The 15,459-nt window shown below is 46.9% G+C and overlaps 1 protein-coding gene across 1 annotated transcript in view; it reads right to left on the bottom strand.

Moving 5' to 3' along the window:
- The window catches only part of LOC116981724 (collagen alpha-1(XVIII) chain-like), a 76,489-nt gene that overhangs the window by 42,944 nt on the left and 18,086 nt on the right, over window positions 1-15,459 (bottom strand). The window contains exons 2-4 of the mRNA XM_033034778.1: window positions 11,364-11,914; window positions 2,284-2,397; window positions 1,037-1,093 (exon numbers count right to left, since the gene is read on the bottom strand). Coding sequence (XP_032890669.1) covers window positions 1,037-1,093; window positions 2,284-2,397; window positions 11,364-11,914 — 722 coding nt within the window. The remainder of the gene's footprint in view (window positions 1-1,036; window positions 1,094-2,283; window positions 2,398-11,363; window positions 11,915-15,459) is intronic.

Here is a 15,459-nt window from a genome sequence, read left to right as displayed (position 1 = left end):
CCTATCCATGTACCTGTTTAAATGTCCTTTAAATATACCCAGCTCTACAACTTCCTCTGGCAGCTTGTTCTTGTATATATGAATCACCTCTGTGTGAAAAATATGCCCCTTTGGTCTCTTTAAATTTTCCCCTCTCATTTTAAACCCATGCTCTCTAGTTCTGGATTCCTCGACGGTGTGAAGACCACTCATGAGCACTCTATGCGCTCCTGATTTTGTATACCTACCTGAGGCCATCCCTCATTCACCTAAGCTCTCGGGAAGAAGGTCCCAGCCTCTCCAACCTCGCCATATAACTCAAGCCCTGCTGCACACACCCTTCCCTCTCCCGCCCCCAAATGGAGCGCCAATACCAGTGCGGAGATCAACTTAACTCGTCTCTTTAAGGGGCTGTGCCACTGTACGAGGTAATTCAAGAGCTCGTGGTATCAAACTCGTGGTAAGCACGTAGAATGTACGTAGCGGGCACGTCGGAACTCGGGACGTCTCTTAGCGGCTCGTAACGCTAACGGCAGGTACTCGGGAAACGCAGTAAGCTCATGAAGACTCGTGAAGATTTTTCATCGTGTTGAAAAATGTCCACGAGAGCCCCGAGTACCTACGAGCGGCTATTACCGTAATTCTCCGAGTTCGAATCAGGGGAAACTCGGGAGAACTCTTGAATTAGCTCATACAGTGGGACAGCCCCATTATTTTCTCATCTTATACCAAGCCCTCATTGAACTGCTGAAGGTACAAGCCCCAGGGAGACCTTGCCAAAGCCCCCAATCCCTGGACAGTAACGTTCGCCTCATCTGGTATCAATACCTTACTGCTGTTTACCAGAAGCTTGCACGATCTCTCAAGAGGTTAAACTTAGGGCCACGTTATAACATCTCAGCACTGCTTACATTAAGGTTACAGGATATTTAATAGAGATTTTACAATAATGAATAAATTAAAACCAACACCCACCCCCACAAATTAAAAACAAGCCCACCAATGAATAGAAGAAACTTTAACAAGGTGTTGGCCAGTTTAAACATTCCCCACTTACCGACTGTGATGGAGTGAATTTGATGTCTGGGTCTGTAATTTCCGATTGTCCAGAGGCCTGTGGAAAGAAGGGCTCCAATCAGTCAAACTCTGAACAAAGAAACAGGCCAACGGTGGTCCTGATCAGAGCGGAGTTGAGGTCTACTCCACTGATTCCTGGAATGGGCGGGTTGTCTTAAGAGGAAAAGTTGGACAGGATGGACTTGTATCCACCGGAGCTTACAAGAATAAGGGAGGTCTCGATTGAAACATACGAGATCCTGAGGGGACCTCACCCGGTACATCTGGAGATAATGTTTCCTCCTGCGTAGAATCTAGATCTAGGGTCATCTGTTTAAAGCTGAAGGGTCCAAATAAGACAGAAATAAGGCCAATAGTTTCTCTCGGAGGTTTGTGAGACTTACTCTTCCACAAAGGGAGATGGAAGGATATCTCTGAATACCTTCCAGTCAGAGGTACATAATTGTTAAGAAGGCATTTGAAAGCTTACTGGGATGGGGGGAGTTTAGAGATAAGGGTTAATAATAATAATAATAAATTTTATTTATGGGCGCCTTTCAAGAGTCTCAAGGACACCTTACAAAAATTTAGCAGGTAGAGGAAAAACATGTAAGGGGAATGAAATAAATAGTAGAGACATGACTAGTACACAAAGTAAAGACAGAATTCAATACAAAACACAATATGAGGCAATTAATGCACAGATGAAAAGGGAGGGGGACGTGGGGCTAAGGATAGGCAGAGGTGACGAGATGGGTCTTTAGGCGGGACTGGAAGATGGTGAGGGACAAGGAATTGCGGATCAGTTGGGGGAGGGAGTTCCAGAGCCTGGGAGCTGCCCTGGAGAAGGCTCTGTCCCCAAAACTGCGGAGGTTGGACTTGTGGATGGAGAGGAGACCGGCTGATGTGGATCTGAGGGACACTAAATAATAATAACACATTTTATATAATAGCACCACAGTATTAGATTCAATACCAAGCTGCTGTTCATATAAAGCAACATGTTCAGGTCAAGACATTTCTCCTGTTCATGTGATCTTTTAGTGCTACAGTATTATCCAGCCCTAATTCCATTTTAGCATCCATTTCTTAAGTCATACGCCTGGACCAGGCTGGATGTCAATTGACGTCGCTCTAAAACGTGTCCTTTCCCGGGCCGTGGAAGAGTCCAGTCCTGACCTGCAGCGCCGACAATCACCTGAAGGATTGAGTGCAACCTCCAGCGCCACCCCATGGCCAACCCCGTACCGTGAACACGTCTTCATTGTCCTCATCATCCACCGCGCTGTCATCACAGTCCACGTTCCTCACGTTCTCAGCGTCCTTGGGGTCCGGGGTGATCGACAAGTGCTGAATGGCTCCCTGAAACACAAACCGGCAAAGGGGCTTTGGAGTCAGTCGGAGGAGCAGAGAATGTTTGGTCGAGCCACGATGGCACAGAATTGGCATGACACGGAAGGAGGTCATCAAGTCAGACGAGTCTCCTTGGACAAAGGTCCCATCTGTCCCATCCCCCACAGCTCTCTGATTAGTTTAGTTGAGAGATACAGCCCGGTAACAGGCCCTTCGGCCCACTGAGTCCGCGCCGACCTTCACCACCTCCCTTCACCACCTCCAATTTAAATTCCATTTGGAATATTTTGGAGGACCAAGAAACCAAGAAGGAGGAACAAGACCGGCGATCCCCGTACATTAGCACTACCCAACGCACACTAATGACAATTTCTATTTGTAGAAAGGTTTGGAGTGTGGGAGGAAACACTTCCCCTCCCCCCCACACACTTCTGTCGTGGGGTAGACTGAGACTGACTCCCCCCCCCCCCCCCACCTCCTCAATCTTTTCACATACCCAAAGCCTTTCCACTCGTCACTTTAATTTCATGTTTCATGTACTTAGTGTTTTTTATGATGACTAATGGCAAATTAATTTCCCTCCCGGGATAAATAAAGTTCTATCGTATCGTATCGTAACTCTCTCAAAGAGTCAAAGAGTATAGAAACATAGAAACATAGAAAATAGGTGCAGGAGTAGGCCATTCGGCCCTTCGAGCCTGCACCGCCATTCAATATGATCATGGCTGATCATCCAACTCAGTATCCTGTACCTGCCTTCTCTCCATACCCCCTGATCCCTTTAGCCACAAGGGCCACATCTAACTCCCTCTTAAATATAGCCAATGAACTGGCCTCAACTACCTTCTGCGGGAGAGAATTCCACAGATTCACCACTCTCTGTGTGAAAAATGTTTTCCTCATCTCGGTCCTAAAAGATTTCCCCTTTATCCTTAAACTGTGACCCCTTGTTCTGGACTTCCCCAACATCGGGAACAATCTTCCTGCTTCTAGCCTGTCCGACCCCTTAAGAATTTTGTACGTTTCTATAAGATCCCCCCCTCAATCTTCTAAATTCTAGCGAGTACAAACCGAGTCTATCCAGTCTTTCTTCATATGAAAGTCCTGACATCCCAGGAATCAGTCTGGTGAACCTTCTCTGTACTCCCTCTATGGCAAGAATGTCTTTCCTCAGATTAGGAGACCAAAACTGTACGCAATACTCCAGGTGTGAAGTATGAAGCTCTACTGCGCGGAAGTAGGTCCTTTGGCCCGTTGATTCCTTGATGACCATTAAACCTCCATCAATGTCTCCTGCAGATGACCACTGTTTACCATCCAGTTGTTCAAATCAGTTGTTTAGCACTATTATTTTTGGCTTTAGGGGATTTGCATTTGTGATCCTTTAAACTGGATTTAGAGGAGAGATTTTATCATTCCCTTGGAGAAAAGGGAACAGATCTGTGGGGGAATTTTTAATACATGAAATAGATTGTGAAATGAGGCAGCAGAAATCAAGCAATACAGCAAATAATGTCTTTAGATCATGGCATTACATGGACCATTCGGCCCATCGAGTGGATGCCAGCTCCTTGTGCAGCACGCTGTTTGGTTCCATCCTTGCAATACGGGTCCAAGTTCCTCATGAACCTTGATGGCCTCTCCTCTCACCAGCCCAACATCACTGCCACTTTCCTCCTCACAATCTCCCCGACATTTTGCTTTGCTTTTGCTTCAAATCTGTGCCTTGTGTTCCTCCTTCCCTGTGTAGGAGGAACTGCAGAGCTGGTTATACACCAGATAGACACAAAATGCTGGATTAACTCAGCGGGATAGGCAGCATCCCTGGAGAGAGGGAATGGGTGTCATTTTGTGTCGAGACCTTTCTTCAGACTGAGAGTCAGGGGAGATGCCTCCTTGTCACCTCCCCCTCAGCTAACAATGAACCATTCTACATTTCCTTATTGATGTCTGCTTTGATCTGTCGTTTTCACACCTTACCCGTCCATATTTCTAAACTCCCTCTCCCGACTCCCACTCTAACTGAAACATTAATTTTGTTTCTCTATCCAGACGAAATGTGGTTTCTCCAAGTTCAAGTAACCCCTGCACTCCCTCTCTCACCGTCCATCCCCCACCCAAGTCGCACCAGCTTCTCGTTGTCACCCAACAAACCGCTAACAGTGGCCTGTTTCCTTTATCATCTTTACTTTTTTGCGTATCTTTCATTCATTGTTCTTTATCTCTCTACATCATTGTCTATATCTCTCGTTTCCCTTTCCCGTGACTTTCAGTCTGAAGAAGGGACTGTACTCAAAACATCACCCATTCCCTCTCTCCAGAGATGTTGCCTGCCCCGCTGAGTTACTCCAGCATTTTGTGTCCATCCTTACGTACCTTGCTAATCAGAGCTGCGTCTCGCCATTAACTTTCTTTCCGTTTATTTGTTCTGAGCCCACAATGAAAGCTAGTTATTCCCTGATGGAGAAAAGCCTGACAGCGGACACTGAGTGTTATGAATGACCAGCTACTGGTTCAGACCAATGAATGCTAATGAGGTTGCTGGCCTTATGCCATTCTGATCAAAGCAAGACTACGAATGCATTCTAATAACAAAAAAGGTGAGAATTCGGTCGGTGGGGGCGCTGTGAGCCAGCTGCCCTGCCAGCAGCGTGTTCGTTTTTTCAACTTTTTTTTGTTTTTTTAATATGTCCCAATGTGTGTTTTTAATGTTTCTTGGTGTGTCTTGTGTGGGGGGTGGTGTGGGGGGGGGGGATAAGGGGGAAACCGCTTCGGTCGCCTCCTCCATGGAGAGAGGACTTTTTCCATGTCGCCTCCCTCGCGGCCTAACACAAAGGATCGGTGCGGCCTTACCCGGAGACGTGCGGGGGGCTTCAGCAGTGGGTGCAGCGTAGACTTTTTCATCGCGGAGCGGGCGCACCCTCGCCGGGGGTTCGCTGGAAGGGAGCGCTCCGTTTGCTAGTCCGCGGCAGTCTGAATCTGTGGTCTACGGAGCTCCAGCTGGCGCGGCGTCCGGAGCCTGGGATCCCTCGTTGGGGACCCCGGTGGAGAAGAGCTCGGACCAACGGCCCACGGCCTACTTCTAACCGCGGGCGCGGCGGGGACTTACCAACCGGAGCGGGATCCCTCATTGGGGACCCTGGTGGAGAAGAGCTCTGACCGACGGCCCGCGGTGCTTCTAACTGTGGCACGGCGGGGACTTTAAATCTTTGACCGCCGGCCTGCGGCCTACACCATCTTGAAGCCGCGGTCTCCGGTAGGGAAGCACCAATTCAGGACTTACCTTGTCTGCACATCTGGCCGCCCGCAGCGGCGACTGCGGAGGGTTGTGGTCCCGACCACGCGGGAAAATGAAGGAGTACTGACTAAACTTAGTGCCTTCCACCACAGTGATGAATGTTGTGGTGGATGTTTGTGTTAAATTTTTATTGTGTATTGTGTGTTCTTTTTTTTATTGTACCGCTGCTGGCAAATTCATTTCATTGCACTTTATTGTGCACCTGACGAATAAATCTGACTTGACTTGAAATTACCTTGCAGAAATAGCAGGCAATGGCGAGATATGCATCATGTGCAGGCAGATGAGTTTAGTTCAACTTGGCATCATGTCCAGCACAGACATTGTGGGCCAAAGGGCCTGCTCATTTGCTGTACTGCTCTATGTTCCTAATGCACGATGAATGTTATTGATATAAGATAGATAGTTGGGTATTTTAGTGTGTTCTATGTTCCAACTTTATTGTTAAATAATAATATCTGGTTTTATGAAAATATAATGCTTTATTTTGCCAACCCAGAGAGTTGTGAATTTGTGGAATTCCCTGCCTCAGAAGGCAGAGATTGATTCACTGAATGCATTCAAAAGAGAGTTAGATAGAGCTCTAAGGCCTAGCGGAATCAAGGGATATGGGGAGATTGCAGGAACGGAGTACTGACTGTCGATGATCAGCCATGATCATATTGAATGGTGATGCTGGCTCGAAGGGCCGAATGGCCTACTCCTGCACCTATTTTCTATGTATCTATGTAACATTATGCTATTTAATTTTACAATGTATTGAACTATGAATATAAAACAATTCAATAGTGTACTATGGTGTAAATGATGTACAGGCGGCTCCTTGTAAGGGCAATTAGGAATGTCATTGGTAATGAGCTTGTTTGCTAGTGACGTAGATTCCTAGAGCTGATAAAACATTATATATTAACGGCTCCAATATCTGCCAAATATTGTGTGCTTCAGAGCTCTGCCGGGGACACCTGGGTTCCATAAAACCACAAAATTACATACTAGTGTGCTAACATTTAAATCTGTATTGATTCAGATAGCAGATTGAATACTCTCCATTTTTTAAGTCAATGGAGTCAGCCCAACTTGCCCACACCAGCCAACATGTCCCAGCTACACTAGTCACATCTGCCTGCTTTTGGCCCATATCTCTCCAAGCCTGTCCTGTCCATATATCTGTCAATGTTCTTAAACGTTGGGATAGTCCCTGCCTCAACTACCACCTCCGGCAGCTCGTTCCATACACCCACCACCCTTTGCGAAAAAAAGTTACCCCTCAGATTCCTATTAAACCTTTTCCTCTCTCAATGTAAGCCTATGTCCTCTGGTCCTCGATTCACCTACTCTGGGCAAGAGACACTTGTGCATCGACCCGATCTATTCCTCTCACTTAAGGAAAAGTCTTTTAAAGACATGCAACATTTAATGCGAGCTTTTGCACAGCCTTGAAGCCCTGAATCATTTCCAGTCCATGACACCATAGATACAAGGTGTCCTAAATATTTCCTCAAAGTCTAAACACGGAGATATAACTTTTGTTTTTGTCTCCTTGGCTATGTTTCAGATTCCAAAAACCAAGCCTCCATGCCGTCTGCAAAGCTGTGCAAAGAACAAAAGGTTCGCGAGAATGTCCAAACCCAAAAAAAAGGAGTGGGCTGGACTTGTTGCAAACTGAATTGCTTTGTCAACCTTTGAAATGTACTGGAAGAGACAGTTTATTGAGCAAAGTCACTCAGTTAACCGCGTTTACGGAGCTAAGTAAACACAGTAAAATGGGTCGAAGAGTGCTAGACTCTTATTTCACTCCAAAGAGAGACACAAAGTGCTGAAGTAACACAGCGGGCCAGGCAGCATCTCTGGATAGAAGAAATGGGTGACGTTTCGGCTCGATTTTCGACGCGAAACATCACCCATTCCCATCACCCATGCTGTCTGTCCCGTTGAGTTACTTCAGCATTTTGTGTCTATCCTCAGTTTAAACCTGCAGTTCCTTCCTACAAATCTTATTTCACTCCACCAACTTCAGGCGTTACATTCTTATCCGAATGTCCAGTCTACCAGCAGAACCACAAGAGGCCATAGCCTCAGAATAAAAGGACATAGCTTTAGAAAGGAGATGAGGAGGAATTTTTTAGTGAGAAGGTGGTGAATCCGTGGAATTCATTGCCACAGGATGTTATGGAGGCCAAGCCAATGGATATTTTTAAGGAGCTGATTGACAGGTTCTTGATCAGTATGGGTGTCAGAGGTTATGAGAAGAATGGGATTGAGAGGGATGGATAGATAAACCTTGATTGAATAGCGGAGTAAACTTGATGGGCCGAATGGCCTACTTCTGCTCTGGCAACTTATGAAGCAGGTTCTAGTATAACCTGACACTTGGTCATCCCGCAACCCTTAATGCAATCATTCCAAATCCCAGCATCGTTGACATCTAATCCCTTGGACAAGCGAGCCATTCGCCTATTGGTGCAGTTGATGAACCACAGTGAAAGCTCCCTCGTAAAACTTTGTAATTAGGACGGAACCAATCCATTTGACAGATCTGGATGTCATCAGATTGTTCTCAACCTGTATGTTTTGTTTAGTTTTAGTTTAGTTTAGTTTAGATACAGCGCGGAAACAGGCCCTTCGGCCCACCGAGTCCGCGCCGACCAGCGATCCCCGCACACTGACACTGTCCAACACACCCTAGGGACAATTTACTATTAACCAAGCCAATTAGCCTACAAACCTGTATGTCTTTGGAGTGTGGGAGAAAACCAGAGATCGCGGATTAAAGCCACACAGGTCAAGGGGAGAACGTAAAACTCCGTACAGCCAGCACCCATAGTCACGATAGAACTGGGGTCTCTGGTGCTGTAAGGCAGTAACTCTACCGCTGCGCCACCGTGCCATTCAATGCCACAGTTCCTGGCATTGCTCGCTCTGGGCATGCGGAAATCAGTCAAGGCGCAATAAACACCGCCACTTATCATGAATCCGGATGCGAGCCCTTTTCGCAGCCAATTCAACAGTCTGGAGTGTAATGAGTTTTGTTGTTGCCAAGCTGAGACAATTAATGAGGTGTCAGGTAGAATGAGTTTACTCACGGAACACACACCTGGGGTGGTGGAAGCAAGCGCGCCCACAACAACTAAGAAACATCTAAATGAGCACTTATGGTGTCATTGAAACAAGCCCTTTGGCCCAACTCCTCCACACTAGCCAAGATATCCAAGTAGTCTCATTAACTTACGTCTGGCCAATGTCTCTCAAACCCTTTCCTGTCAATGTACCTGTCCAAATGTCTCTTAAAGGTTGTTTTAGTACATGTCTCAACTACTTCCTCTGGAAGCTCGTTCCATACACACCACTCTGTGTGTGAAAAAATTGTCCTCAGGTTCCCATTAAATCTTTCCCCGCTCATTTTAAACCTCTGCCCTCTAGTTCCTGATTACATTCCCCTTGGAAAAAGGCTCTGAGCATTCACGCTGTCATCTCCTGACATGGCACCTCTATAAGATCACCTCTCAGCCTCCTGCACTCCAAGGAATAAAGTCCCAGCCTGCCCAACCTCTCCTTATCCAAAACTCTGCAGTTGGCCAAAGGGCCTGCTCCAGCGCTGAACCTTTCCACGTTCTATGTTCTCCCTACTGCCTCGTGTCCCATTTAGCCAGCAATCCTCCTGCTTGCTCTCTCCCATTGGTTCCTAATTAAGTAAGTTCCTTGACGTTCCCCCATGGTGTCCCTTACCTGTATCACCGTAATCCCCTTCAACCATAAGATCGATCCTCCATTATCTAAACTCCTCCAATTCTGGCCATGGACACAATCTCTCAGTTTAATCCCTCCATGATTTAATGCCAAGGTCCTCAACTCAAGAATCCTCATCCTGATGCAATCTGGCCCACCAAACCTTCCTGTTGAAGATGTTTCGTCGCACCTAACATCTTAGTTTATAGTGGACAAAATGTTTAAGAAGGAACTGCAGATGCTGGAAAATCGAAGGTAGACAAAAATGCTGGAGAAACTCAGCGTGTGGGGCAGCATCTATGGAGCGAAGGAAATAGGCAACGTTTCGGGTCAAGACCCGAAACGTTGCTTATTTCCTTCGCTCCATAGATGCTGCCTCACCCACTGAGTTTCAAATCAAGTCAAGAGAGTTTATTGTCATGTGTCCCAGATAGGGGGACAAATTCTTGCTTGCTGCAGCACAAGCAAAAATACAGAACACTTCAGTTCAATATACACATATCTCTCAATTCTCCAGCATTTATGTCTCCCTTCTTAGTCTGTAGTCGTCTGCCCCAATCTGTCCTTTAAGGGTCTGTCCCACTTTCACGAGGTAATTCACAAATTCCCCCGAGTTTTTCCCCTTGATTCAAACTCGCAGAATGTCCGTAACGAGTCCGTAGGAGGTCGTAGGACTTCGTAGCGGCTCGTTATGCCAGCCGTAGGTACTCGTGGCATCAGGTAAGTCGGGACGTTTTTTTCCAGCCCGATAAAAAATGTCCACAAGTTAAAAAAATTGGTCGGGATGAAAGAAATTGCAACTTTTTACTCCTAAGGAGGGCATCGAAATAGTCGTGGGAATTTGTAGACAGATTCGTAGGCGTTCGTAGGAGTTCGTGAACATAGTTGGTAGATTGTCCGTAACGAGTCCGTAGGTAGGTCGAAGGAGTTCGTAGATTATCATGATCTTGATTTTGTTTTTAGGTCCTTTAATCTCGACAGAGGTTTTGAATTAAGTCGTGAAAGTGGGACGGGCCCTTTATCAATCAATGCCAAGCCCTTGCGAGTATCGTGGGACATCAATATTATATTGATGTTAATTATAGATAGAAAGAGTTGGCAATCCTGTCGCTAGAACATGAACTGCAGATCGGTACAGGAACAGGCCCTTTGGCTCGCGATGTCTGTGCTGAAGATGCTGCTAAGATAAACTCATCTCTTCTGCCTATACAAGATCCATATCCATGTACCGTTCCAAAAGCCTCCTAAATGCCACTATCATACAGTACCTGCCTCCACCACCACCCCTGACAACACGTTCCATTGTACACACTTGCCACACCTACCTTCTTTAAACTATCCCTCTCTCACTTTAAAGCTATACCTCTTATCTTTGACATTTGCAAACAGGCAAAAGAAAAAAGTATTGTGATCATTCTCCACCTATAACTTCAACCCCTTACAGGCCACCTAAATATCATGTTTTAACTAAAATCTAAGGCTTTGTGGTAAGTAGAATTGTGTCTCCTAACAGCTGGACTGAGAGATCACAATGACCTGATTATTTTAATCTAGGATTTTTAGTCGGCAGGCATTTGAGTTCCAGGGCCTTTCTGTCTATAACAGGACTATGAACCCAGCTGCATTACTTGGAAGAATTGTGTGGCTGCACAGATTAATCAGAGATTAGGGGATCTTTAATCCCTGCCTTCAATCCACAGCAGCTGTGTGTGTGTGTGCGCGTGCGTGCGTGTGTGTGTGTGTGCGTGTGTGTGTGCGTGTGTGTGTGAGTGTGTGTGTGCGCGTGCGTGTGCGTGTGTGCGTGTGTGTGTGTGTGTGTGTATGTGTGTGTGTGTGTGTGTGTGTGTGTGTGTGTGTGTGTGTGTGTGTGTGTGTGTGTGTGTGTGTGTGTGTGTGTGTGTGTGTGTGTGTGTGTGTGTGTGTGTGAAAGCTAGAAGGAAATATAACTCACGGTGTACTTGTCTGGGTCCAGTGGTTTAGCATTAGCGATGAATATTTTGGAACCTAGGTCAAATTCCAGGGGCTCGGATGACCTTTTGAGCTTCAGCCGCTGTGGTCTTTGACACTGTTGGTGGAGGGTCACCGTGTTCCCGTCCACGCTGATGCCGAGGCGGCTCCACCGCTTAGTGCGTGGGGCCGACACCACGAAGGAGGCTGCTTTGTTGGACCACCACGAGCCGGGCGGCGTGTAGTACAACACCACGACCTGCTGGCCTTCCTCCACCGCCGACAGCTTCAGCCCCAGGTGGATGACCGTCTCGGTGGGGTCGACCACGGCAAAGACCACCCCGCCTCTCCTGTCGTTCTGCTGCAGCGTGGCCGCGATGGAAAAGTCACGGTAGAACGGCTCTGGGAAGAGAGTCCTGGCCGGGACCGGCGTTGGGGTGAAACCCGGCTCAAAGGCAATCCCAAATCCCCCGTCCACTCCCTCAACCTTGGACGTGTACGGAGTCCTTTCTGAGATGAGTTGCAGCAGGTTTATCTCCTGGTGGAGTCCATTGCCTGCAAGACAAACATGCCATTTGGTGAGAGGTCGGTGAAGCCGGTTTTGTACCCATCGCCTTGGCAATGCACAGGAAAGAACTGCAGATGCTGGTTTAGATCCAAGGTAGACACTAAATGCTGGATGGAGTAACTCAGCGGGACAGGCAGCATCTCTGGAGAGAAGGAATGGGTGACGTTTCGGGTCGAGACCCTTCTTCAGACTTCTCTCCAGAGATGCTGCCTGCCTGTCCCATTGAGTTACTCCAGCAGTTTGCGTCTGCCTTGGTAAATCAACATAGTATTAGACAAAACGCCAGAAAGGTGACACAGTAAGGTGAATTAGCTCCGATCATGATATTCGGTGAAAGTGGCTGAACATCTAAAAAAAGACACACACACAAAATGCTGGAGTAGCTCAGCAGGTCAGGCAGCATCTCGGCAGAACATGGAGAGGTGATGTTTCAGATCGGGACCCTTCGGACACACTATCTGTTTGTTACGTGAATAAATATCCCACCATTATATAGATGTGGGTTTTGTATTAATGATTCTTTCTTCTATTTTTTATTAAATCTTCAAAGCATCGCAAACACACATGTTCGCTGTCATTGACTGCAACAGGAAAATACATTGCCCAAACTCTCTGAGTCCTGGGGCAACAGGATCTCAATTTAGCGTTGACTTTGCCAGCTGCCAACATCTGTATTATTTTTTTCTGTTCAATATTTTGCCCTTCCTGAAAATGGATGACCCCTACCAGGCTGGTTCAGAATACACTTGAGCCAATCATTACACTGTGGGATTGCAATCAGACCACGAACCCGACCCAGAACAGATAAAGTGAAGGCATAAGGAACTGCGGATGCTGGAATCTTGCGTAAAAAGCAAAGTGCTGGAGGAACTCAAAGGGCCAGGCAGCATCCATGGACAGACGGCGCCTGCTTCAGATTGAAGAAGGTTCCCAACCCAAAAGTCGTCTGTCCATTTCCCTCCACAGATGCTGCTTGACCCACTGAGTTCCTTCCAGTAATTACAGGTAGCTCTCCCAATACAGAGATACAAGGGAGAAACTGGAGGTGCTGCGATCCTGAGCCAAAAAACGCAAAGTGCTGGAGGAACTCAGAGGGGCCTGGCAATATTTGTGGAATGAGTGGATAGGCGAGGTTTCGGGTCGGGGCCTTTCTTTATACAGAGTGCGTTGCGAAAACCCACACGGTTAAAGTGGAGGTGAAATGCTCGGTCTCTATTGTAAACTCAGTCAGTCAGGGGTTACACACTCTGGAGTGGACTGGACGTAATGTCACTCACCACACACACACACGCAACAATGTGGTGTAATAACTCTGATATTTGGCTTTCTGTTGTATACACCAGGCAACAACAACAACTTAATTAAGAGAAAGCTGCTTCATTAGATATCAGTCGCATTGGCAGCATCTGTGGAGGAAACGGACAGACAACATTATGACCCTGTGACCCTACAGTTAGAAGAATAATGATGAAACAGATTGGAAAGCTTACTGCTAATCCATTCCCTGAACATCTGCCGGTTTTCGTGGCAAGAATGACACACATTCAAAGGTCTTTTATTGTCACATGTACCAATTAAGGTACAGTGGTGCTCGTATTACCATGTATCTGTAGGAAACAAGGTCACTGGTACAAAATGGTTTAACATTGCACCAGCACTATCATCATGACTTTAATCTGTATCCCAGATTTAACCTGATGCCAGACCAAGATTCCCAAGTTCTGTTGACAAATCCTTGAAGAGTGTTCCAGCATTTGCTGCTTTTATTTCAGAAATGTCTGACTAACCATTAAGGATAACGTTTAGTTTAGTTTAGTTTAGTTTAGTTTAGTTTAGTTTAGTTTAGTTTAGTTTAGTTTAGTTTAGTTTAGTTTAGTTTAGTTTAGTTTAGAGATCATACAGTGTGGAAACAGGCCCTTCAGCCCATCGAATCCACGCCGACCAACGTTAGTGATCACCCGTAGTTGGGTCCTGCACACTGGGGACAATTAACCTACAAACCTGTACGTCATTGGGATGTGAGAGGGAACCGGAGCACCCGGAGAAAACCCACGCGGTCACGGGGAAAACCCACGCGGTCACGGGGAAAACCCACGCGGTCACGGGGAAAACCCACGCGGTCACGGGGAGAACCCACGCGGTCACGGGGAAAACCCACGCGGTCACGGAGAAAACCCACGCGGTCACGGGGAAAACCCACGCGGTCACGGGGAAAACCCACGCGGTCACGGGGAAAACCCACGCGGTCACGGGGAAAACCCACGCGGTCACGGGGAAAACCCACGCGGTCACGGGGAGAACCCACGCGGTCACGGGGAAAACCCACGCGGTCACGGGGAAAACCCACGCGGTCACGGGGAGAACCCACGCGGTCACGGGGAGATATCAACTCTACCGCTGCGCCGCCGTGCGCTCAAAGATTATTCTGACATACAAAGAGAAATGCAAGAAATGCGAACAAAGATAAATATAAACACAATCATTATATCATAGAACATAGGACAAATAACAGAACAGGGACAGGCCATTCAGCCCACTATGTCCATGCCAAGCATGATGCTATAATCTAAACTCATCCTCCTGCACATGATCCATATCCCTCCATCTCCTGCCACACATCTATATGTCTTAAGGCATCTAGCCATCAAGTTAATGACAGCTCTCGGAGTATTCCCTTCAATCCTATCCCCTCACTTATCTCCCTGTACCTTCATCCCTCTCACATGGCCATCAATTCCACATGGATATTCCTTAAGGGCCTGTCCCACTGTACGAGGTAATTCAAGAGTTCTCCCGAGTTCTCCCCTGATTCGAGCTCGTGTAATGTACGTAGCGGGTACGTAGGAGCTCGTGGATGTCACGTAGCGGCTCGTAGGCGTAACGGTAGGTACTCGGGAAATCCGGTAAACTCGTGACTTTTTTCAACACTGTGAAGAATGCCCACGAGTAAAAAAATACTTGTGATGAAAAAAATTGTTACTTTTTAATCGTGCGAGCTCCTACGTATCCGCTACGTACATTACACGAGCTCGAATCAGGGGAGAACTCGGGAGAACTCTTGAATTACCTCGTACAGTGGGACAGGCCCTTAACACTCACTCATGCAAGCAGCCATAATCGACTAATCCACCAAACAGCAAGCCCTTGGTTTGCTGGACAATTCAGGGAATTTAGAAGGATGAGAGGGCATCTTATAGAAACATGTAAATTATTCAGGAATTGGATGCAGGAAACATGTTCCCGATGTTGGGGGAGTCCAGAACCAGGGGCCACAGTTTAAGAATAAGCCGTGGGCCATTTAGAACTGAGATGAGGAAAATCTTTTTCACACAGAGAGTTGTGTATTTGTGGAATTCTCTGCTTCAGAAAGCAGTGGAGGCCGATTCGCTGGATGCATTCAAAAAAGAGTTAGATAGAGCTCTTAGGCCTAGCGGAATCAGGGGATATGGGGAGAAGGAAGGAACGGGGTACTGATTGTGAATGATCAGCCGTGATCACATTGAATGGTGATGCTGGCTCGAAGGGCCGAATG

The sequence above is a fragment of the Amblyraja radiata genome, chromosome 16 (genome assembly GCF_010909765.2).
Source record: "Amblyraja radiata isolate CabotCenter1 chromosome 16, sAmbRad1.1.pri, whole genome shotgun sequence".
Lineage (NCBI taxonomy): Eukaryota > Metazoa > Chordata > Chondrichthyes > Rajiformes > Rajidae > Amblyraja > Amblyraja radiata.
Note: the sequence above shows the minus strand (reverse complement) of the source record. Positions and strands in the feature narration are given on the sequence as shown.